Below are 25,453 nucleotides of genomic sequence, written 5' to 3'. Positions count from 1 at the left end.
AACAACCCTAAATTACACCCACCAATCAAGAGCCTTCACTTCACCCACATATTTGCCCCCACGCCGGTGGAAATCCTCAAGCCCTAAGCACAACGCCGTGTTTCCACGCCCATATCGTGTGGTCTTAAAATGATCATTAACACTTGAGGCCGACATGATCCTCTCTACTGCCACTACACTTTGTTCACTACTCAACTTAAGTTCAAGATAACATATGTATGCATAATAAAGATAAATGTTTCACAACTAATGTACATTTTATTCAACAAATGTGAGGTTTAAGAACCAATTTAAATAAAAGGATATTAAATTATCTTATAATATACAACAATGATGCTATTGAGCAAACAAACAAAATGCCAAACACTTAATTCAAATGAATACATCATTTGATTTGGTTTAAAATGACAAAGCAGGACAACCCTCCACAAAAACATCTGGGGCAGTAGGACAAGAAGCATAAGGGCACCCATCAAGATTATTCCCCCACCAATCCAAACCAATTTCCTCCAATCCCAAACAAAGGTACAACAACACACCCATAAACGCCAACCCCGCATCCAAAGCCCCCGACAACACATAATTATGCCTTTGCCATAAATCGGGCCTATATCGAAACATCACGAACCCTGATAAAAACCCAACAAATATCCAAGCCGCGTAGTTCACGGCTGTAGCTGGTGGCATACTCCCCGTGGCACCAATCAACACTGGCATGTTTATCAGTGTGATCCAGTGTTGGTTTGGAAAAGCCCTGTGGGCTAACCAAACCAACACTGGAGCTATTGCTCCAAGAAGAAAAGCCCAATTGACCATAGTGTAGGTTCCTTGGTCTCCAAAGATCTTCCTAGGCCCAATCAAACCCCATATAACCGATGCATCATAGAACACATGGTCACCAGGGCATGTCCAGACATCTGACGACGAGTCACATATGTCTGGAATCGTCTCCATTAACCACCACGCGGTGCATAAGTACACTACAGCCGCGATTAAGGTTCCAACAATTTGTGCCATGAACATTGATCTAGGTGGGATCTTCATGTAGTGGCCGAGTTTAAAGTCTTGAAGGAAAGTCACGGCTTGTGTCATGCTAATGTAACCATACACCTTGAAGCACATATTAGCAACTGGATATCCGGGATATATGTATCCGATTATATACTCGGTGATAATGTTTAATCCTGGAGCTTGGTTAGTGATGGCGGTGAGAATGCCAATGGGGAGAGTGAAGAAGATGGCAATCGCGCACGCTAAAATGACACCCCACCATGGTAACTGAAGCTGCTCGTTGTAATACTCACACGCGAATATAGTGAGCGTGATGTTTACAACAAGTATACACCAAAACCACCATTCGGGAACTTGCTTGTACTTGCTCATTAATCTTGTGTGTATGTCCACTTTCTTCTCTTTGAAACTCGATTTGCTTTGCTCCCATATCTCACTATACACAAATCAATTAAAACATTCAATCTTCCCATCAGAATGCTCATAGAATAATGGACTAGTTCACTAGTTTTAGTTTTATATTTCTAACTTTTTCAGGTAATAAAATTTTATAAAATTAAAACGGTAAGAAATGTATTTGAGAATGCCAACATGTAATTTTTTAAAGAGTAAATTATTTTTTGAGTCCCTGTGTTTTAGTGGTTTTAACCACTTGAGTCCAAAATAAAAAAGTTTAACGGCCTGAGTCGCTAGCCATTTATTTTATAACGTTTTTAGTCCAATTTTGTTCATTTTATAACGGTTTGAGTCCAATTTTGTTAAAAAAAAAAATTGGACTTAAAAGGTTAAAATTTGGACTCAAAAGGACTCAAATGGTTATAAAAAATGTCTAGAGACTCAGGCGTTAAATATTTTGATTTTGGACCCAAATGGTTAAAACTTAAAACCACTAAAACAAAAGTACTCAAAAAGTAATTTTCTCTTTTTTAAACTAACATGTATGTACCTGATACTCAACAGGCATTAGGCCGGGTATAGAGGTGGGTAAAAAAACCGCTTAATTAACTGGTATAACATTTTCCGGTTAGTGATTAATTTTAATTACCTGTAACTAACCGGTTATAAATATCTAGTATAGGAACTGGTTATTAACCGGTAGACCGGTTAACTGGAAAAAAACCCAAAAATTAAAAAAGGCAAAAAAAAAAAACAGTTATTAACTGAAAATAACCGGTTAACTAACCGAACTGGTTAAAGTAATTAAAAAAATAACCGGTTAAAGTAAAAAAAAAGTCAAATTAACCGGTATAACCGGTAAACCGAACCGGTTATTGAAATTAACCGGTTTGTGCACCTGTAGTCGGGTATAGGACACGTTTTATAATTGTGTCCAAAACTGGGCTTACGAATACCCGGCCCATTACCATCCTAATCAAAATGCTCATATGTCACTACTCATTAGTCTTGTTTGGAGCTTAATTACTTACCTTCCATGGAAGAGAAACACATGAACAACCATGGATGAGAGAGCAGCAAAGCCGACGCCATAAGTCATGGCGAAAAACGTACTAAGATAAAGCGGGCCTTCTTTTTGATACGCGTCATTATCAAAATGAAAATTCGAATCGATGATGGTAGTGATGTTGTATTCTTGACCATTGGCGGTGAATAGGCCATCGGAAAAGAAGGGGAAGTTTTTGGCATTGTAGACATTGAACCAGTAAGCAAGGGGAGTGATGACATACATAACCAAGAAGAAGCCAGCAGCAACATTGGCTGTGGCAAACCATGGGCTTGCTAATGGGCTTCCAAGGTAGGCAGAGATACTGGACCAGTCAAGCCCAATAGCACCTATGCCAAGCCCATGAAGTCCAGAACCGATTTGTTGGGCCATGATTGATGAAGGGAAGATCCAGCAGACCCATGAGAGAGATGTTAACATTTGGAAAAGGTACCCAGGGAAAATGTAGTATGCAAAGCTACAAATGAATGCAATTAGAAAGAATTGGGTACGTGTCAACCCCCCTTTGGGCCGTTTTTCTTGCTCATGCAAAGCCCTGTAAAATAAAATAAAAATATAGTTAAGTTCATATTCTATTTATCAAGTTATATAAATATATATAGGGTGGGGTTTTAGAGTGAACACTAGTATATTTGTGAACTGAGTGAACAAATCCTGACCACTGATTTACATTATCAAATCATAAAATGCACTAGTGTATTTTCATCATCAAATCATGGCCGTTGATTTACACTTGTGTAATAATCAAGGGTTAGGATTAATTCACACAGTTCACCGTCACGAGGGTTGTTCACAAATAAACCTAGCTTTATATATACACGTGTATATCTATATATTAATTTGAATGACAAATGAGATATTTATCCTTTGAAAAGGATTGGATCTCAATTCTCATCTTTCATATAAAAGTTTTTGAGCCTTTTGGGGGCCTACAGGATGTCACATAAATCATAACCCCTACTTGCTTGCCATCATACGCCATATGTCTTATTCAAGACATTTCGTAATCGTAGGTCCTTTACTTTTAAGTTTTGTCCATTTCAAGAACTTGGTTTTTTCAAAGTTTTCAAGAATAAATTTTGAATAATTCAATAAATAATTAGTGTGGTAGTTGGTAGAGAAATAAAATCTCTATAGTATGTTTAATAAGATATTTTGTGTATAACATCAACTTTCGTCAATAATTCTGTTAACTTTTTTAAAATAACATTATTATAATTTTTAGTTAATTTATATGTGTCTTTTGTAGCCATATCATGATTAATTTATTAAAAACTATATATTCACCAAAGGAAATAATTATTAATTTATTACTAAGAGAAAGTTATTATTCTTGTTTAACTAAAAGGGCAAAGTTGTCATGTTGGAAAAAAGTTCAAGAACCTTTAACAAAATTTAGTTTTAAAACCAAAGATAAAGACAGAATGCCAACTACATATCATAAACACCTTAAACAAGCAACCTTATAAACTAAACTCAAGATGTGTTACATTTTACAAACTATAAGGACTATTAATGTAAATAAGAAATAATAAGTCCTTAAACTATATTAATGTTTATAATATATTATTATATTTTACATCGTGACGTGATCCAAGGAAGTAGCGTTAAAAATGATCTAGAATCTCTTATCTAATGTCAACTCATTGGATACTATACATTTCTTACTTTTAAAGCAACAAAAATATTAAAATTTTCTAACAGTGAGTTTTACTCACTTGCACATAAAAAATTTGACTCATTATTTTGGTCTGAAAAAGAGAAAAAAGAATTAATAGAAAACATTAAAGGTAAAATCATTTCATAAGAGATAATTACTGCCATTTACTTTAAAGAAAGTACAAATAAAGTTTATAACAAAATCATTAAATGAGGTTAAATAATGACTTTTTCTTTTACATAATAGTTAAGTGCCATTTATGTGTGATTTGTCCACTTTTGACATTTCAAATCAAATTTCAAAACTGTATCATTTTTCTCCCTAATGTTTTCGAAACGTGCAATTTCAGTCAAAAAAACTAACCCAGTTAAAAAACTCAATTAACTCAGGGGTAAAATGGTCATTTTACAAAGTGGTTTGGAGTGGTTCAAAGGTTGGTGCAAGGTGGAGGGTATGTAAAACCTGTGAACCACTATGCAAAATGACTATTTTATCCCTGAGCTAACTGAGTTTTTTAATTGGGGTTAGATTTTGAGACTGAAATGACACGTTTTGAGAATGTCAGGGAGAAAAATGATACAGTTTAAAATTTGGCCTGAAATAGCAAAAATGTACAAACCATATAAAAGTAAATGTCAATTAACTCTTTACATAATTTCAATTATTATTTATTATTATTTTTAATTTGGGTAGTTACCTGAACAAAGAAACTTGGACCAGATTAGAAGGCCACCACATCTCAGCTGGCTCCACCAGATACCTTCTGAATATTCCTGCCCAACCAAATCCTAGCACCTAACCACCGTTAACTACCGTTAGCCACCGTTAGCCACCACCAAACTACATACCAATATCTATGTTATCCTAAACAAGGGTCAGGCTAAACGCACCCTGTATCATATAAGAGGTACGTTTAACACAACCCATACATACATACCTGAGTGGTGAGCACAACGATGAGCGACACAAAAAAAGTCATATGTTGTTTGTAAAAAATCTTCACACCCGTAACGACATGAATCGCATAAACAGTACCCGCCCCAGAATTCGCAAATATCGTGATCAACACATGTTCCTTAACGTTAAACGGGCCCGGGTTCATAGTAAACTCCCAACGTGACCCTTTAAAAAACACGCGATCCGTGATCTTGGCAGCCATGAGTTGACCAAGAGGTACCACCGCGATCTGAGCAGAGATCGCGGTGATACTAAGCGGCTCGGTTCTGTACCAAAAGAATTGGTTCAGAAACGACAAGAGCACACAAGAAAGCGTGCCAAGAACCCACATTCGGAAGGTGAGAACCGGAAGTGATGCGTCATCAGTTGTGGGCACGGTCAACGCCACCTGCTTGATTGGAGAATTCTCTTCTTCATCCTCGTGTTTAACCGCCGATGCCGACGAAGACGACGGAAGAACTTCGTCTTCGTCGGTATAGGCAGGTTGTATAAGTGGAGATCGGATTTCATTGTAGGAATTTTCTTCCATTTGTGTGTGTGTGAAATGTGTTTGCAAGTTGGGTTATAGGCTATAGATATTTGGTTGGTTTCTAATATTGATACGTCAGATTTTTTGGAATCCAATTAATTAGAAAAGAATAATTATGTTATTTATACAATTTATTATTTTATAAATTATTAAACGTGGATGCAGTTATATGTCACGTTAGCGATTTACGTTAAGAATGAGCTAGGTATCGGTACCGGTATCGAAAATCGCCAAATAAAAATACTGAAAATTCGGTGTCGGTATTAAGTTCCAAATGCTCACCCTTAATTTACATGTTTCAGTTCTATAATTTGTTTGGTAAGAAAGTTCCATTACAATAATAACAGTATTCAGGGGCGGGGAGAGGCGCCCGCCCCCCCTCCCCGAAATTTTCGCTCAGTAGTGTTATTTATATATGTAGTTTTCGTATAGAAATTTGTGGGTATATACGTTTTCGTTCGGTCATCAGGGTATATCACCAATTCCATGAACTCACCATCTGAAGGTCCACTATGGTAAAACCCCTAGCTCGCGCATGATATCTTGTCACGAACGAAACTCTAATAAGCAACCTCCCAAAAGAAAGTCATTGGGATACCGCTGGAGCGCTGCCCCTTTAGTTACGCTACAAATAAATACATATTCACAACACATAGTTAAGCTTAGTGGAGAGTTCAAATGAGAAGAATTTTTTTGTAAGAAGAAAAAAGAAGAACTTTTAACCAATAAGAATGCTCAATTTTACTTCATTTAATATTTGCATTTAATTTTAATATAAGGGTATATCGGTAAACTTACATAAGTCATTAATCATTAATTTGTATTCTTCACATTTAATAACTAACTAAATTAATTTTGTAACTCCTTTTCAAAATATATATTTTTTCTAAATTAAAAAAACAACTTAATTTAAAGTGTAGAATAAATTACTTGTTGTATAGGATAAATTACGAGTTGTGTAGGATATATTTCGATGTGTGTAGGATAAATATCGACTGTGTAGAATAAAATTCTATAATGTGTAGGGTACATGTAGAAAAATTTTGAAATGTGTAGGTTTTGTAGATTATATGTAGGATAATTAATGATTAGTTGACTAATTAATTAAAGAGAGAAAAATTAATGATATGAGTTATAAATTAAATAGTATTTTACTACTATGTTTTTTTTTCTTTTTCTTGTCACATTAAATTTCTTCTTAAATGAACCTTCCCCGTTAAGCGTATTTTGATGTAGTTTAGACCTGTTACATTCTGAAAAGTGTGATTATCAAACATTTTGTGGGGATTGAGAAGGTTACAAGATATCCAAAATTTTCACATGAAACGTGTTTAACCATCTTTTGCATAAAATTCTTTAATAAATATGTCCGTATTTTCCATATTTCTGTTATTCAATGCAAAAATGTCATCATTTTTTGGTGTGGACAATTACGTACCTAACTCGTTAAAGAATCAACTACTCCTTGCATTTTTTGGTGTTGTGCCAAGAAAAGAAAAAACAAACTAGAATAAGTTTAACCTTTTATTTTATTAATTGCAAAGGAAAGTCCACATTAATTGAATCTTGAATCTCAACGACTATATGATTAAACGAATATGAAAATATAATCATATTTTCCAAAATGATCATCCTAAGAGCACCTCTTTCTCGTCTAGATCCGAGTTGGCTGCTAGGTGAATGGGTTGGTGTTAAGTTGGCTGCAAGGTGTAACGAGAGAAGGAGGGAAGTCCGGAATTTTGGACTACACCAGAGGGATATGTGAGGGGAGAAACGAGAGAGAAGAAAGGGAGGGAAAGAGAGAGAGAGAACGTGGTGGTGATGAGTTGGCTGGTGCTCTAAGCTCAAATCATCAATGTTTTCATGATTGAGCCGGAGGTCGACCCGGTCGCCTTACGGGGTCAAAGGTCGGACCGGTCCGACTTGATTTAAGAACCGGATTACGTCATAAATTATATAAAAATATAGAAAAATAGATAAACTTTTAGAGTTTTATGGTTATTTTAGTTAGGGTAATGAAAAAAAAAATACATAACATGACCGGCCCGACCCACTCGCTATCGCTGTGAACCGCCGGCCCGACCGCCTGGATCCCGGCCCAACCATCGGCCCTTTGTTGATACGACCCAAAACTAGGAACCGGCCAGCTACACTCTCCGGGTCCTGACCGGCCCGGTCCGGGTTTAAAAACATTGCAAATCATATAATTCTAAATAGTGGGCGTCCTTAGATATATATTACAAGTTTTAAACTCATTTTTTCCCACACTTTTTTGACATGTTTGAGAGTTTTAATACCAAAATTCCAAGATTTTATATACCGGTTTTGTGTCCTTATGTCTTAAAACATCTTAAACGACTATATAGAAACTTTTGGAAACATTAGTTGGTCAAGTGTTCAAAAATTCACAAAATTGATATTTTAAATTCACAAATTTATATGATCTTTAAAACATACACGTTTTCAATATGATCTTCATTTAAAAGTCACAAATCTAGATGGTGATCACCTCTCAAACATCTGATTAATTTGGGTAGTAATCAACTATCACATACAATAATGTTTATTAATGAATACTACAATACTAGCAACAACATTCTTCCCATTCTTTCTCTCTTCAACCTCTTGCTATTGATCTTGACTTTGGTGTTCCTCTTCTTTACTCCATCATGTATGGATTATGAATTAAATATCACTTGAAGAAAAATAGATTTTTAGTTTTAAGCTTTTAAGTGTTTAGATCAAAGCGTGGAAGGAAATGTGGTTTAAACATTCAACAAGAAAGATAACACAAAATATGTCCAGATATTGGCGCATGTTAGAAGGGGGGGGGGACCCCTCGAACTTTTCGCTTATTAGTATATGTGGTTTTCGTATAGAAATTTTTTTGTATATATGTTTTCGACCACTGGTTCTATAGAAATTTTTTGGTATATACGTCTTCGAACCCCCTGTCGGAAATCTCAAGCTTCGCCACAGTGTCCAGATGCAGTATAGTTGATCTATAGTCGAACCATGCATCGACTGTATTATCAAGATGTTACACATTGAGACAATTGCTTGTGATTAGGTGGGATTGAGCATAATAGATAGAAGATGGACCAAAACTTGTCTTGCAACATATTTGCTTCACAAGATATATTGGGTTTTGTCCATTTCCAGCTTATGTTAACCACTTCCTAATTTGCTTTAAATTGCCCTTTTAAATTAACCACCACCTTCCGTTTTTCTGTCTGAAGGGGTATGGTCCCAGATCTCGCGTCAGCATCGACCGCGAGTGACCATTACCCTTATCAAAACCCCCACTAGCTAACAACCCACTTGTGCCCATGCGGGAACGCATCGACACAAGGGTTGAATCCAATCTATCTAGTAACAAAGGAGGACTTACATGGAACAGGAGAACGGTAGAGTGATGCGACATAGCATCACATCTGGTGTACGAAAACGGAAGTATTCACAGCGACGCGGCATCGCACCGCGTCCAGTGAACACTTCTATAAATACAGTAAAAGCCTTACCTTAGGCATAGAAGAAGATGAACGTAGTGGTACAGCTGACACCGCACCATACGGACATTTTCGTCACGACAAGGGATGCAGGCAAGACGACGATGCGGCTAGCACCGCATCTCGCGTATTCCTTGATCACAAGTAGGAGACGCGGTAACTTCAGATGTTACCGCACGTAGCGATGCGGCTTGCACCGCATCCTATGTACTCAAGCAAGTGGTACTGACACCACAGTGCAAGTGGCACCAATGACAGTTACCTGTCAGAGCTACGTAAGCAATGGACTGACGTGGCGTAACCTCCATAACCGACGAGCCTGACACACCTGAAAAGGGGCAGCACGTCGTCAGTCCATCCATCATCATCCTCCTCCACTCCTCGGCTATAAATACCAACCCCAAACCAGGTTTGAGGTATCTTCTCACAACTCTCTCACTACTACTACTATCTTACTTTGCTTCCCAAGCAAACTACTGATTCTCACGCCGGAGAGTGGTAACAAGGAGCACCCCCCACCCCATCCTCCTTGTTACGAGTCACGGCTTGTTTCCTTGTGCAGGAGATCAACCGCCGGTGATCCAGCCAGCGATCCTCGAGAGGAAGGGATTAACCCTTCTTGACGAGACCAGTGAGTTAACCCTGCCCGGTTAACCATTGTTTCATCATTGGCGCCCACCGCTACTCTTAGCATTTTCTAATCCATCCCTTTTCTCCTCTCTCACGATCATGACTGATCACCAAAACAACACTGCGGATAACCAAAATCCTCCAATCCCAAACCCGGTAGGGGTCAATGCCTCGACCTCCCAACCCGGACACATTGGCACGTCCACACAAAGGAGCCCCACCTTTATGTTCGGACATGACTTATCACAGTTCCCATCTGTGATCCCACCAGGCACGACCATTCATGCCTGGTACGAGCAGCAGGCAGCTACGCTGACTGCAGCATACAACCGCGCTTGTACTGAAGCGAATATACGAGCTGGGCTTCCCCCAGCACCGCACACCCCTGTTGAGCGTATTTTACAATACGACGGCAGGATCCATTCACGCCCGGCTTCAAGAAGCCGGCGTGAAGAAAGGGGATCGTCTTACTGTTCGGTCCACACCCTCAACGAGGATGATTCCTCATACGGGTCCCACACCAGAGGACCGGTACACACCCGCCTTGGCCCCCATAGCGAGGACAGGAGGCGATCAACCTCCAGACGCGGCCCCGGCATTCAGAGCCAATTGGGCCCACAACCATACACCGAAGGGTACGGTCATACCGACCCTGACGACCATAGCTACCGCGGTGATTCGCATGACACCAGTAGCAGACCGGGAGGACGCAACTATGTTCCTCCCAGTCACCCCTGCAACACATACCTTAGGGCGGCAAAGCGCCCTGCAAACGAACCATACAGGCCAAAGGCAGCGGCCGAAAATTCCAAGTTCGGCACGCGGATTGCCAACGCCCATGTCACCACGACAAAGTTCCCATTCAACGTTGGGAAATACAATGGTTCGACCGACCCGGACGACCACATGAACGTCTTCATGGGCGCGGGCATCAACGGCCAGTGGGATGAACCCACTTGGTGCAATTTTTTCCCCCAGACCCTTACGGGCCTGGCCAGGGCATGGTTCGATTCTTTGCCAGTGGGATCACTGGATTCATTCGAGGACTTGCGTACCAAGTTCCTCGCACATTTTTGCCAGCAGCGACGCCACGAACGAGATTCGTGTGACGTCATGAACATCTGGCGAAGGAACGACGAATCGCTCGAAGCATTCGTCGTCCGTTATAATAAAGAGTGCCTGGAGATAGGTGACGTGGCAGACCAAATGGCACGAAACCACTTCATCCGGGCCGTCAAAGACAGGGAGATGATCATGACCATCTCTGGCAAGGAGGGCTTGCCCAAAAAATGGGAAGATGTCATGACTGCGGTCAAGAAATACGCCCAGACACAGCGGTCACTCGAACCGCATGTGGCAAAGGCAAAACCCCAAGCCGAAACATCCCAACAAGGGTCCAAGCGTAACAATAAACGCAACCGGGACGTTGGAAATCGCGATATTTCCAAACCATACTTCCCGCAAACCAACACGTTCGACCCAAAGAACTACAACCCCGCCCGAGACAATCGGGCGTCCAAGAAAGAATCTCGGGACCGCAACTGGACCGAGATCACCATGTCGCCAAGTGAGGTCCTCCTTGCGGACCCACAGTTCTTGCGACCGGCCCAACCAATGAAGTCCAAGAAAAATCAGGACCTCACACTCTACTGTGAGTACCACAAGGACTCCGGCCACACCACCAACAGCTGCATCAGTCTCCGACTGGAGATTGAGCGCGCCTTAAAGGAGGGGAAACTGCAACATCTTTTGCCAGGTGGGCAAAAACCCACCAAGCGCATTACCCCTCACGACGAAGGTACCTCCTCCGGGAAGCGAACCATGCACGTGGCTTCCACCCACATGATCCACGGAGGCAAGGGCAGGCCGCGGAAAGCGGCAAGAAGGCCGGAATGTGACTGGAAGGACGAGCAAGTCGTCTTTCCAAAAGTCCGAGGCGGACCGCGCGATAGGCGCGCCGTCGTCATTTCAGGCCAACTGGCACACTACTGCACCAAGCGTCTATTCATCGACCCGGGCAGTACATCTGATATAATCTACGAACAATGCTTCAACCAGTTCGACCAGGAGGACAAAGATCGGTTGCAAGCAGTAGATTACCCGTTAACCGGGTTCGCAGGGGAAACTGTCTTTCCCCTAGGCCAGATTACTTTCCCTGTGCGTCTTTCCAGCGGAAACCGCACACGGACAGAAGAGGTAAACTTCATGGTTTTACCTCACACCTCCAGATATGACGTACTCCTCGGGAGAGAATCCCAAGGAGATTTCAATATGATTACGTCGGTCCCCCACTCTGCGGTTGGTTTCCCAACCGAATCGGGGGTCGCGATAATCTATGCCCGCAGGGACGTCATGATGTCGGACGAAGCACGTCCGACCAAGGTCGCAAGGCCCACCCCCAATGACCAGCCAGAAAAATGAGTTCTCAACGCGAGATACCCAGAACAAAAGGTCACATTGGGTCACGCCTTGTCCCCGACCACCAAAGCGCAACTGAAGCAGCTCCTCTTCAGAAACCAAGACATCTTCGCGTGGACACCCGCAGACATGACCGGGGTCCCACGTGATATTGCGCAACATCACTTGAATACCATGCCAGGTATCAAGCCAGTGATCCAAGGCCAACGCCACCTTGGGTCAGCTAAAAATCAGGCGATGCAAGAGCAGATCGAAGAACTGCTCTCCGCAGGCATCCTGCGGGAAGTTAAATACCAGACTTGGTTGTCCAACCCAGTCATGGTAGAAAAACCGTCCGGGGGCTGGCGCATGTGCGTCGATTACAAAGACCTTAACAAAGCCTGCCCCAAGGATTGTTACGCGCTTCCAGAAATCGACGAAAAGGTCGATAATCTCGCACCATTCAGGTGGAAGTGTTTCCTCGATTGCTACAAAGGATACCATCAAGTACAAATGGCAATCGAGGATAAAGACAAAACGGCATTCCGGACTCCCACCGGAAATTACTGCTATACAAAAATGCCGTTTGGGTTGCGCAACGCGGGCTCAACCTACCAAAAGTTGATGAACGACACTTTCCGCGGCCAAATAAGCAAAAGTGTCGAAATCTACATGGACGACCTGGTCGTCATGAGCATGGAAGAAGATACCATGCTCACAGATATCGAAAGAACATTCCAAACTCTGCGAAGCGTTAACATAAAGCTCAATCCAGGGAAATGCTCGTTTGGAATGGAAGAAGGCAAATTCCTTGGGTTCATCGTGACTAAAGATGGATTCAAGGTAAACCCGGAGAAGGTCCAGGCGATCGAGCGCATGCCATCGCCTTCATCGATGAAGGATATGCAATGGCTAGCCGGCAGGCTAGCGGCACTTAACAGATTCTTAGCCAACCACGCAGCTAAGTCTTATCCGTTCATCAAGACCCTGAGGAGCTGTTCAAAGAAAGAACAATTCCAGTGGACCGCAGAGGCTGAACAGGCCTTCCGGGAAATGAAGGAGTGTTTGATACAACTCCCAACTTTAACCGCACCACGCAAGGATGAGCCACTCATACTATACCTATCCGCCGCGGACAACGCGGTGGGTGCGGTACTAATCGTGGAGCGAAAGGGGGTTCAAACACCCATCTACTACATCAGCAAGATGCTCAACGACCCAGAGATGAGGTACTCAATAATGGAGAAATTGGTGCTAGCATTAGTGCACGCTTCAAGACGGTTGCGACGCTACTTCGTAAACCACGTCATCACGGTGCTAACCAATTACAGGATCGGCCCGATCCTCTCCAAACCCGACATCTCTGGGCGATTAGCGAAATGGGCCATCGAGCTGGGCGCGCACACGATACATTATAAACCGCGCCCCGCGATTAAAGGCCAGATCTTAGCTGATTTCGCCGCCGAAGTACCGGTGAATCGCATCCAAGAATGCGAAGAAGCACAAACTCCTGCACCAACGCCACCCTCCTCAGAAACATGGGCACTCTTCACAGATGGTGCCTCCAACGACGAAGGGGCGGGTGCGGGTCTGCGACTCGTCAGCCCCGACGGCCAAGAACTCACATATGCAATCCGCCTCGAATTCAAAAGCACAAACAACGAGGCAGAATATGAGGCTCTGTTAGCGGGGCTACGTTTAGCCAAGTACGCGGCGACTATGCCGCAAAGGGGGATATCATGATCCTCTACCTCGAACAAGTCCTGCAACTAAAATCCAAATTCGCTTCATTCAATATTCGCCATATTAATCGAAGCGAAAACAAGTCCGCAGATGCACTATCAAAACTTGCATCTACCAGCTTCCAACACTTGGCAAAGGAGATACGCATCGAAATCCTGCAAAATCCTTCGGTACCCCTACGCCAAGTCAACGTCATCCAATACGGTTCAACATCATGGATGACACCTATTATCGCATATCTACAATCCGGTGTGACTCCCGAAAGCAAATCAGAAGCACGCAAACTACAATACAAAGCGTGCCATTATCAGATGGGAGACGGTATCTTATACCGCAAATCATACCTCGGGCCACTACTACGATGCGTCAACCCCCAGGATGCCACATACCTCATTCGAGAGATACACGAGGGCATATGTGGCATACACGCTGGACCACGCATGGTAGTGGCCAAAATCATGAATGCCGGGTATTACTGGCCCGGCATGCACCTGGATGCCGTCAAAGAGTTGCGCAAGTGCATCGACTGTCAACGTCATGCTCCAAAAACCTTGCGGCCAAAAAACAACTTAGTCCCCGTCACAACCGCATGGCCCTTCCAGAAATGGGCAATTGACGTTGTGGGACCTTTCCCTGACGCTCCAGGTGCGGTTAAATTTATCATAGTGGCGGTTGATTACTTCACCAAATGGGTAGAAGCAAAACCACTCGCCTCAACCACTGCTATGATCACCAGAAAGTTCATTTGGGAACACATCATCTGCCGTTTCGGATTACCAATGTGCATTGTCACCGATAACGGCACCAACTTCGCTGCCGACGAATTTCAAAAATGGCTAGAGGAACTACACATTGAGCACATATTCTCCTCAGTCGCACACCCGCAAGGGAACGGCCAAGTCGAGAGTATCAATAAAAGCCTAGTCGAAGGGATCAAGGCACGGTTGGGAACGGCCAGGCGTGGCTGGGTCGATGAACTCCCAAGTATCTTATGGGCTCACCGCACAAGCCCAAAAACAAGCAATGGGGAAACACCCTTCAGCCTAGTCTACGGTTCAGAAGCGGTGATTCCCGCAGAAGTAGGTCTCCCCTCTCCTAGAATGTTGGCTATTGAAAAACTAGACAACAACATGGAACGCAGGATCGATTTGGACCTCTTGGAAGAAAGGCGCGAAAACGCTGCCATCAACGAGGCCAAATATAAATCCAAACTTGAAAAGTACTACAACGCGCGCGTCCGCGTTTGTACTTTCAACCCAGGAGACTACGTCCTACGCGACAATGAGGCATCTAATGCCGAGCGCCCAGGCAAACTCGCCCCCAAGTGGGAAGGACCCTACCTCATCAAAGAGGTCTTAGGGAAAGGCGCGTACAGATTGCAAACGCTAGAAAGCGAACCTATCGCACGCACATGGAATGCACAACAGCTTCGACGCTGTTATATGTAAGCCATGTTCTTACATTTCTTTATGTAACCTATCGGGCCGCAGGCCATTTGCAAATAAATAAATAAGCAATTTTCTACATTATTGTTTGTTATTACTATTACAAATGCGTGTTCCACTTTGCGGTATCCCAAAAACAGATTGGCAAAATCTTCATTCGTGATACCCATACAAAGTGGTAACCACACACAAATATTGTAATAGGCCAGCAAAAGGCAAAAAGACTTGCATGTTTTATCCGGCCGGATACACAAGTTTTGTTAAACACTTGACACAATTCCTGAGCCCAAAAAGGCAAACAATGGAATTGACGCGGACTCATACGACAAAGGTATGGAGTACACTCGACCCCATTCACAAATGGGTAGAGTTCCGGTAATATAAGCTTTTACAAAGCTTAAAGCAATTCTAAAACCCTCACACGGTAAATAACAGAATTGATGCATACACATACAACAAAAGTATGGAGTATACTTGACCCCGTTCATAAATGGGTAAAGTTACGCATACACACGTTCAGACATGCAAGAATTAAAAACACTTGTACAAACTGAACAAAGAAACTTTATATTCAAAAAATTCAAGTATCCACATGATGCTTACTGAATTTACATAAAGTTCCTATTCTATACAAGAGGAATACAAAAAAGGAGGCACACTCGCCAACCTAAACCCTATTTTGTACCGCTGGTCCCCGCGTCTCCTCCGGCACCACCAGCGGGTTCTTCCTCTTCCACATCCGGATAAAGCATCCGCAAGCGGTCGACATAGTCCGCAACCTCCAAACACTCGTCCAGCTCCCCTACACAGGCAAGGGGCGTATCATAGAAGGAGGCTACGGCCGCTTTCAGACGACCTTCGGTATCCACATCACGGAACCCAGATGCCTGATCAGTATAACCGCCTGCGGATAATACATTGATATGCCCAATGCAGCGGTTATAACCAGCCTTGAAGCCAGCATCACGCGCACGTTCCTTAACCAGGTCCAAACCTGATGAGGTCTCAGGGGCATTCATTATAGCCTCGACAATCTGCAATAAAAGGATCATAAGTCTTAAACTACTAATCCAAGCCAATGTAAAGGCAATGGATACTTACACGCGCGATGCCGTGAGTCCGCAACCACTCACGGCCAGCTTCCAGTTGGTTAAAAGAGGACACCAAGGCATCCTTGGCCTCAGCAGCAGCGTCCGCCCGCTTCTCCGCAGCAGACACGCGGGCAGTAAGGTCCGTAACCGCGACCTCCCGGGCCTGAACCTCAGCCTGTTACAAGAACAGCAAACAGTACACTCGATAAATATTTTCAAAACAATAAAGGAAATATACAACAGAGGTAACGAAACATACCTGAAGGCTGGAAACAACCTTATCCAAACGAATGCGCTCCGCATTCGCCTCTTCCAGAGCCTTGGAAGAACGGCTCTCCTTCTCCGCGGCCTCTTCAAGGGCCTTTGAGGCACGAGCCCCGGTTTCTTTGGCCTCTTCAAGCGCCTTCAAGGCGTCGGCCTTCGCCTGCAGCGCTTTAACAGAAATGGCCTCAGCCACAGCTTTCTCGCTGCCCAAGGCAACGTTTGCCGCCTTGACATTCGCCAACTCCTGCCGAGTATGAAACAGAACGTTATTCTGCTTAGCCCAAGATTCATTCCATTTCTTGCGCTCATTGGACAACTTTTCGTTCCAACTCTTGCGCTCATCAGCAAGGAGTTTAGCAAGGGTACGCACCTGTTTCAGCTGGGCAGTGGCAGCCCACTCAGCAGTCTGCTTCTGCTTCTCAAAAGCAGCTTTGTCTTTCTCCAGCTGCTCCGCACCCGCACGGGCAGCCTGGACCAGCTTTTCCGCTTCTGCCCGCATACGAGCAGCATCTTCCTCGCGCCGACCCAGCACTTTATAGTCTTCCAAAATGGCATTCGCCACAATGGAAGTCCCTACCAACATTGTTGAGAGCTGGTTTATACGCAACTCTCGAGGTGCGGCACGGGCGCGCTCAACTTCAAAGGGGGTCCCCAGACCACCCAAAATCTCCTTACAGGCCGCAGGATCATTCGAAATATCATCCCCCTGCATAACAGTCCAGGGGGGTCGGTGATACACCATACTGCGACCCGGGGAATAAGTGCGGTAGTAATACTCCAATTCAGACTCCCCAGGCTGAATTGGAGGCCCGTCATACCCCGCACCACCGGCAGACGAGCTGGTACCCTTATCAACCGAAGACTTCTGCGGCCCAGCATCATGCTGCCGCGCTTCAGCGCCAGTTTTTTGCGGTTCAACATCAGAATGTTGCTTCCCAGTAGCAGTGAACCGCACACTCAAATCGTCTCCCTCATTGGGAGAGATCAGATTGTTGGACGAGTCGACAGTATCAAATATCTGGGCCGCAGCATTCTCTGCGTTACCCTCCTTCTGCACGGTTGACTCAGGTACCACCTTGACGGGAGGTGTCGACGGCACCTCCGTTGCACCCGCACCCGTGGCACGCGGGGGGGACTCCGGAGCATCGAAGATAGAAAAATCTTCATCTTGAGGCTCTGCAAAAAAGTCAAATAGCTATCAAAACTAGTTACACAACAGTTAAGACTAGATAGCCTACACTTACCAACGACAACCGCAGGTTTTTTCTGCGTCGGAGCAGACCTTTTGGTTACTAGTCTCCGACGTTTGGTTTCAACACCACCAGCAGCTTTCTGCTCTGGCCTCCTCTTCTCACCAATCACAGGGGACCCACAGCTGTCCCTCCCGCAGCCGCCTCTTCTGCCTGCTTCTTCGCAGCACCAGAACGTGACTCCGCGGCTGTACCCAAACCCTCAAGGGTATCAGATACTATCACATAATCCTTGTGTCGACGAAAAGAGGAATGAGAGATACCTGCTGCCTGCGGCACCAGATGAGGCACAGTAGTGACCTCCTTTATCTTCTTTTGGCGAAAGCGCACGCCCTTCACAGTTTGCCTCTTTGGCACACCTTTCGCTTCAGGGTCCCCCAAGGCCCCAAGATCACCTGCATGGAATCAATACGTCAATAAACCAACATTATCAACACAAGTGACAAAGCTTGGATATTATACCTTTGCCTGACGGCAACTCAACTGCCAGTGCAGCCTCAGTAGGCACCCGGAAGTTACTACGGATGATAGTATTGTGATCCTCTTCACCATCCGCACAAACCACGGTCTCAACCGTACCCAGGAAATCCGGGGCAAACATCCTCCATGCAGGAGCATTTTCTGATAGCAAACACAAATATCAGTAACGCACACAAAAATAAGGAACGTAAACAGATAAAAAGTACGTACCACCGCTCTTCTCCCGCACCACGGGTTTCGAGTTCTTGCTCCTCCTCAGCATCATACGCAACAGCCATAGTTGCGTATTGGTCAGCTTCACGGTCTCAATGGTCTGCAACTGAGGAAACCATTCCACTGACTTCGAGCTAGGGACCGCAATGGTCTCCGCGATGATCGTCTCGGTCACATTCCGAAACGTCATATCTGCAACAATGGCAGCAGCTTTGATGTAGAAGAATTTCTTCTTCCACATCGTCATCCCCTTGGGGGGAGTCATCAGCTTGGGGGTACCGTCTCGTTGACGGAAAGAAAAGAACCCCATGGACACTGTCATCTGATAGAACCGTCGGAAATCTCCGACGGTAGGCTCTATACCAAGAGCACGGAAGGTGAATTCAAAATTTCGAATCCGAATCATACCAAACGGACTCACTTGAGAAATGTGGACCTTGTACCACTCCAAGACATCCACGACAAACACCGTCAACGGTAACCGGAGATTACAGTCACCAAAAAAGTCGGCCCACATGGTCACATAACCGGCCGGAGCGTCGGCACCAGTATCACCCTCCGATGGATATTGAGCCCCATATTCAGGGGGCATTTGGACAGTAAGCATAAGATTGTCAAAAGACTTCTTGGTCCACCTTAACGCCGGTAAACCAACACCGGCAGCCCCCTCGTCTTCTTCTTCAGCCATTACCGGCTGTTCAGGGTTTTCACCCTCCACATTGTGTGGATTCGATGGTTCAGCCATCAGAAATATTCAAGAAACAAAAGATGGTCAACGGAAACACCAGCAACCTCACCGGAATTTCAGAAAAAATAGTCGGAGAAGACAGATAACAGTTTCTCTCTCAAAACGGCAAATTTTTGAAATTTCGAACAAGTGAGGGGAAACCACGAACAGTTTCCCCTTATATACCCATCGCAATTAATGCGGAGGGAGAAAACAAATGATCACGTTCAAAAAGAGCGAATCATAGGACACCACGTGTCGAGCGCCGTTTCCGCTGACGGTTATCACGCGCGCGTGGCCGCCCACGCGCCTGACACAAGAGACGTTTACACTCTTCGCTACAGTGCATTTAATGCCTCGGGCAGTGCAAACGTCCTTTCATTTCAGCACATGCCAGGAAGATCTCACCAACTTCCACCAACTCACACGTGCGTCCAGCCACGTATGCAACAAAAAGCGACTACATTATCCAATTATAAGCGGCATGCGGTTTCTCTGGTATACCGCACCATAACCCATACCGCATGTCGTTTTTTAACATACCCCTAAAAATAGGTAAAAACATATATCTCTACACTATAAGGGGGTATAATACCTATCCGCACTACCCACGAGCACACGTGGAATATGCGGCCTTGCCACACACGCGCCCGTTCAGGTGTGTCAGATGCTCAGAACCAGCGCTGGCCGTTGGACTGAACCGCATCTCAGACACAGGGGAACTGCATTGCCTTCATTCTCTTCAAGCTTCAAATCCCTCCTGCCCGGTTCACAACCGCAGAGGGTACATGAACACCTTCTTTAACGAAAGGAAGGAAGGGTATGCACGCGAACGCACATCAGCAACCCTGTCTCCTGAACCTTCAAGAGCTACATCCGACCCACACCCACTTCGAGCAAATGTGGTAATACAAAACCACAGACACTCACGAGGAGCTACGGACATAACCATAGCTTCCGCAGAGTGGTTGCTACGGAAGAGCCAAGCTCACTCCACATCACCGAATAATGCTACTGCATGGCAAACTCGGTATTGGAGCGGGAAGGTAAGTGGCTCCAAAACGAACGCAGAACAGCGCTCTAAATAAACTCTCGTCGAACAACAAGCGTCCGAACAGCGGTAACAAGTCTGCTTATGACTTTGTTAACCCGATTATGGGCCGCATAGAATAAACAATGGTGGGCATACCCTTGCCTATGACCATGTTTATTTACCCATAGTATGAATATACATTGTTCGACCAAACATGGCCAACAATGACGCAACGAGGTAACCGCAAAGAACGTGCGGTTACTAGAGAGCTATGACGATAAACACGAAAACCCCACAAACAAGGGATCGTCGTCTCATAACTCGATGCTGAACATAGAGCTCGAGCAAAGCACTTGCAAGCATCAACAACTTTTGATCCCAGTCTCAAAGATTGGTCCAAAAGTTTCTTTTCTTCTTCATGCACCAATTCAACAATTGGTATGAAGAAAAGCCCACCTTTAAAGGATGGGAAACCTCCACATACCTTCGAACCACCATCTCAGAGGTTGGTTCGAAGTTTGTGCAGCATTACTAACAAGGTCTCCAAGAGACCTTCGACACAACAACAGGTGGCAGACCACCTGGTGACATATATCGGCTGAGAATCTCGCATCAGACGAGATTCCTTCACCGATACGGAAGAGGCGTCAGATGACCCTTCCGGACCTCCAGCTTCATTTACATACAGAAAAGACCACACATGGTCTAGGATCTTCTCCAGACTCCAAACTACCTTCCAAACACCATAGTCCAGTACTCCTCCCACATACACCTTGTATGTGGCAGCAACACTAGACTGGGGGGACTTGAAGGGGTATGGTCCCAGATCTCGCGTCAGCATCGACCGCGAGTGACCATTACCCTTATCAAAACCCCCACTAGCTAACAACCCACTTGTGCCCATGCGGGAACGCATCGACACAAGGGTTGAATCCAATCTATCTAGTAACAAAGGAGGACTTACATGGAACAGGAGAACGGTAGAGTGATGCGACATAGCATCACATCTGGTGTACGAAAACGGAAGTATTCACAGCGACGCGGCATCGCACCGCGTCCAGTGAACACTTCTATCAATACAGTAAAAGCCTTACCTTAGGCATAGAAGAAGATGAACGTAGTGGTACGGCTGACACCGCACCATACGGACATTTTCGTCACGACAAGGGATGCAGGCAAGACGACGATGCGGCTAGCACCGCATCTCGCGTATTCCTTGATCACAAGTAGGAGACGCGGTAACTTCAGATGTTACCGCACGTAGCGATGCGGCTTGCACCGCATCCTATGTACTCAAGCAAGTGGTACTGACACCACAGTGCAAGTGGCACCAATGACAGTTACCTGTCAGAGCTACGTAAGCAATGGACTGACGTGGCGTAACCTCCATAACCGACGAGCCTGACACACCTGAAAAGGGGCAGCACGTCGTCAGTCCATCCATCATCATCCTCCTCCACTCCTCGGCTATAAATACCAACCCCATACCAGGTTTGAGGTATCTTCTCACAACTCTCTCACTACTACTACTATCTTACTTTGCTTCCCAAGCAAACTACTGATTCTCACGCCGGAGAGTGGTAACAAGGAGCACCCCCCACCCCATCCTCCTTGTTACGAGTCACGGCTTGTTTCCTTGTGCAGGAGATCAACCGCCGGTGATCCAGCCAGCGATCCTCGAGAGGAAGGGATTAACCCTTCTTGACGAGACCAGTGAGTTAACCCTGCCCGGTTAACCATTGTTTCATCACTGTCTAATTTTTTTTAATTAATTTGCTTAATAAATTGGTTGATTATTTGGACATCATTTCTTGCTATTTGGAATATATGATATGAATATTTTTTATTTAGCAATTGTATAAGATATTTTAAATTAAACGTCCTCCTTGCGATGTGTACATATAATGTATATATGTGTGGGCCCTCGGAGGCAAAAGTGAGATTGCACTATTTTTAATGTTATTTTACTAATTTCGTGAAAATAACGTTAAAAGCGGCGGACGGTTAATCATGCATCATGTGGTGGCGTTGATAGCCGAAAGACAAAAGGGTACATGCACTAATCGGTCTTTGTCCCGATTGTTGAGTGTTATGTATCTTATGTCCAACGCTTGATGTAAAACTACTATCGAGCCGAGGGTCTCATTGGAAGTAGTCTCTCTATTCCTATGAGGTAGAGGTAAGGTTGTCTATATCTTACCCTCCTCATACTCTATCTTAGCTTTGCTATTGGTGAGATTTAGTAAGTACGATGATCAGTGGCAGATCTTGCCCGTTGAAGGTGCCAGGGCCGAAAGACACGAGCACTAAAAAAAAACTCGGGCAAGCCCGGGCCAAACATAGTATATATAAAAAATTTCGATCGAAATGCGGAAAATTTGCACTACGGCCGAAAAACTTGCCCGGACCGTAGCCTTACCAGAGCCCTTCTAAGAACCGCCTCTGACGATGATGATAAGATATTTAAAATACCGTCATCAAAACAAAGAAAAACAAAGAGTGCATTAGGGGACTCGGGGCACCCCCGTGATCAGCAAGTTTAACGCGTTAAAAAGCAACATAACACCGCCGCCTCTCTTTTCATAACGCGTGGAATTTTAAACGCGTTAAACCCAGCACGCGTTAAACTTTTGAGTTTTATAGGGTATGACTTGTACATTGTGCATTAATACTTGTATATTGGAATCCCCATCACTAGTGATTCCACCCCTAGTCCATTTCTATCACTAGTGATGGAAATATGGTTGATGACATGGTATTCCCTGATTGGATAGTGGGAGTGATGGAATCCATCACTAGTGATTCCACCCCTAGTCCCTTATAGAATATATGATTTGAACCAACCCTATGTAATGATGGGACCACGCCAAAGTGTTATCTTATTGGAACAATTATAGTATTAATTATTAAAATTAAATTAATGACAAGTAAACATCAATAAAGCAATACAAACTACATCATATTATATAAACACTCTAATGTGATGTGATGATGAGTTTGCTGCTCTGAAATTGAAACTTGAAGCCAAACATAATAACATAGAGTTTGATTGATCATATTATGGCATAAGGAATAAACATAAAGTGTATAACTCTTATAATTTTATAGATTGCTATAACAGTGATCGGATGTATAGTATAAGATCTAATATAGCCACAATCACTAGTGTGAAACATATTCACTGCCAATAAAATAACAAGAAGAACAAGCTCATAAGATCTAATGTCATACCTAAAAAAACAAGTTTACAAAAATAAAGTGTTAAATGTCATTTTAGTCCCTGTGTTTTGTGTCATTTTGTCAGTTTAGTCCAAAAGTTTCATTTTCGTCTGTGGGTCCAAAAAGGTTTCACTATTGCCATTTTAGTCCAATGGGTTAACTTCATCAACTTTTCTGTTAACGAGAAGGGCAATTCGGTCATTTTATATGGCCGAATTGCTCTTCTAATTAACAAAATTACATGTAAAATGACTGAATTGCCCTTCTCGTTAACAGAAAAAATGGATGAAGTTAACCCAGTGGACGAAAATGTCAACAGTGAAAGTTTTTTGGACCCACAGACGAAAATTAAAACCTTTGGACTAAGCTGCCAAAATGGCCCAAACCACAGGGACTAAAATGACATTTAACTCAAAAAAAAACCGTTTCATAGATATTCTTAACAATGGACGGTTGCAATTCCCTCTGAGGTTGAGGGCATATGAAGAGGCAGTGCCACTGAGCCCAAAAATTCGCCATTCAAAAAAAATTAAAAAGGGTTAATAAACATAGTTAAAATAAAAGTAATAGTTATATAATAATAAAGTACGGAGCATAAAAGATCTAAGCGGGTTCGAATTGACTAATTAGCGGGTCGCAATCTAGCTACACTTAAGATGAGATTGCGAAAATAATTTGCCGTCAGTATTCCAAATTTGCCGTTCAAAAAAAAAAAAAAAAAAAAAAAGTATTGTTACGTGAAGCAATAGAGGCCCATCCTCAGTCTATATTTATGTTCACACCATTGTCTGCATTTAATATCGTTTTCCAGCTACATTCATTGCAAAATAATTGAGTAACAAAATAGGTACGGACCAAACTAAAAAAACTAAACATGGGATTCCAACCAAACTCGGCCAAACCGGTTTTGGGTTGGTCAAAGTTGGTTAAAATCCGTTTGAGGCCAAACCGATGCGGGTCATAAACTTGTTTTACAGTAAAACTAGTGAGAGTTTACCCGCAAATTGTGGTGTGACTCGGACGTTATAACATAGTCACAGGAAATGCTAAAAGACCCTTGTATCGCATACCAGATCGGTCGTACCGAATCGCGGTACAGACTCGTCCCAATCGCCTCCAGTACGCGTACCGGATCGCTAATTTGGACTGTTCCCGATTGTGTACCATAATAATGTTCCAATCGGTGAATGCACATTTTAAATTAATCCGAAACGTGTTTCCGTTTGTAGTGGCCGGTGTTCCGGTACAGCCAGATTCATGTTTTGTGACGGTGAAGGTACAAAGATGGGTGAAGTTTATGAAAGAATGGATAATATGTTAGGGGAAATTCAAGATGTAATGTTGCTAACTAAGTATGCATCTTATTTCGACCAACTGAAAGCCATCGCGCATCTTATATGATACGCGTACCATATAGGAATCCGTTCGTGCAAGAATTAAATAAAACTTTTATTAAAACGTGAATTACAACTGAAATAAAGAAAGCAGACAATCTATAATACTTTTACAACTGAAATAAATGGAAATACAAGAACAAAATTACAAACTGAAAGGACGTTCTTGGCTGAGGATCGTGTTAGACACGGGTCCCTTAAAACAAATTTTGAGTCTCCCAGGAGAACTCGTTTGTTTCCAGAATACAACAGCCTAAGCAGTTACACTGCCGGACTTGACACAACCCGAAGGTATACCTTGTTACTTGAAGGAAAAGAGAAGAATTCAGTGTAGAGAAGATTGTATCAGCTGTGTATTTCAGTGTGTTTATGCAGCAAGGAAAGTCCCCTATTTATACTGCAAATCTTGGAAGAAACTGAAAAACGAATTAAATTGCAT

The 25,453-nt window shown here is 43.6% G+C and overlaps 2 protein-coding genes across 2 annotated transcripts; both read right to left on the bottom strand.

Annotated features, from left to right (window-relative positions):
* Positions 1 to 217: 217 nt before the first annotated feature.
* LOC110922331 (oligopeptide transporter 7) lies at positions 218 to 5,713 on the bottom strand. The gene is made up of 4 exons (XM_022166651.2): positions 5,071 to 5,713; positions 4,831 to 4,928; positions 2,439 to 3,008; positions 218 to 1,447 (listed from the first exon to the last, which is right to left on the bottom strand). The coding sequence occupies exons 1-4, from the start codon at positions 5,617 to 5,619 to the stop codon at positions 400 to 402; spliced, it is 2,265 nt and encodes a 754-aa protein (XP_022022343.1). The 5' UTR covers positions 5,620 to 5,713; the 3' UTR covers positions 218 to 399.
* A 12,626-nt stretch (positions 5,714 to 18,339) lies between these two features.
* LOC118489223 lies at positions 18,340 to 18,860 on the bottom strand. The gene is made up of 3 exons (XM_035986925.1): positions 18,639 to 18,860; positions 18,422 to 18,569; positions 18,340 to 18,343 (listed from the first exon to the last, which is right to left on the bottom strand). The coding sequence occupies exons 1-3, from the start codon at positions 18,829 to 18,831 to the stop codon at positions 18,340 to 18,342; spliced, it is 345 nt and encodes a 114-aa protein (XP_035842818.1). The 5' UTR covers positions 18,832 to 18,860.
* Between the last annotated feature and the right edge of the window lie 6,593 nt (positions 18,861 to 25,453).

This window comes from Helianthus annuus, chromosome 17, assembly GCF_002127325.2.
Source record: "Helianthus annuus cultivar XRQ/B chromosome 17, HanXRQr2.0-SUNRISE, whole genome shotgun sequence".
In the NCBI taxonomy this organism is placed as follows: domain Eukaryota; kingdom Viridiplantae; phylum Streptophyta; class Magnoliopsida; order Asterales; family Asteraceae; genus Helianthus; species Helianthus annuus.
The sequence above is the reverse complement of the archived record's forward strand: the minus strand, read 5'-3'. Positions and strand labels throughout refer to the sequence as shown.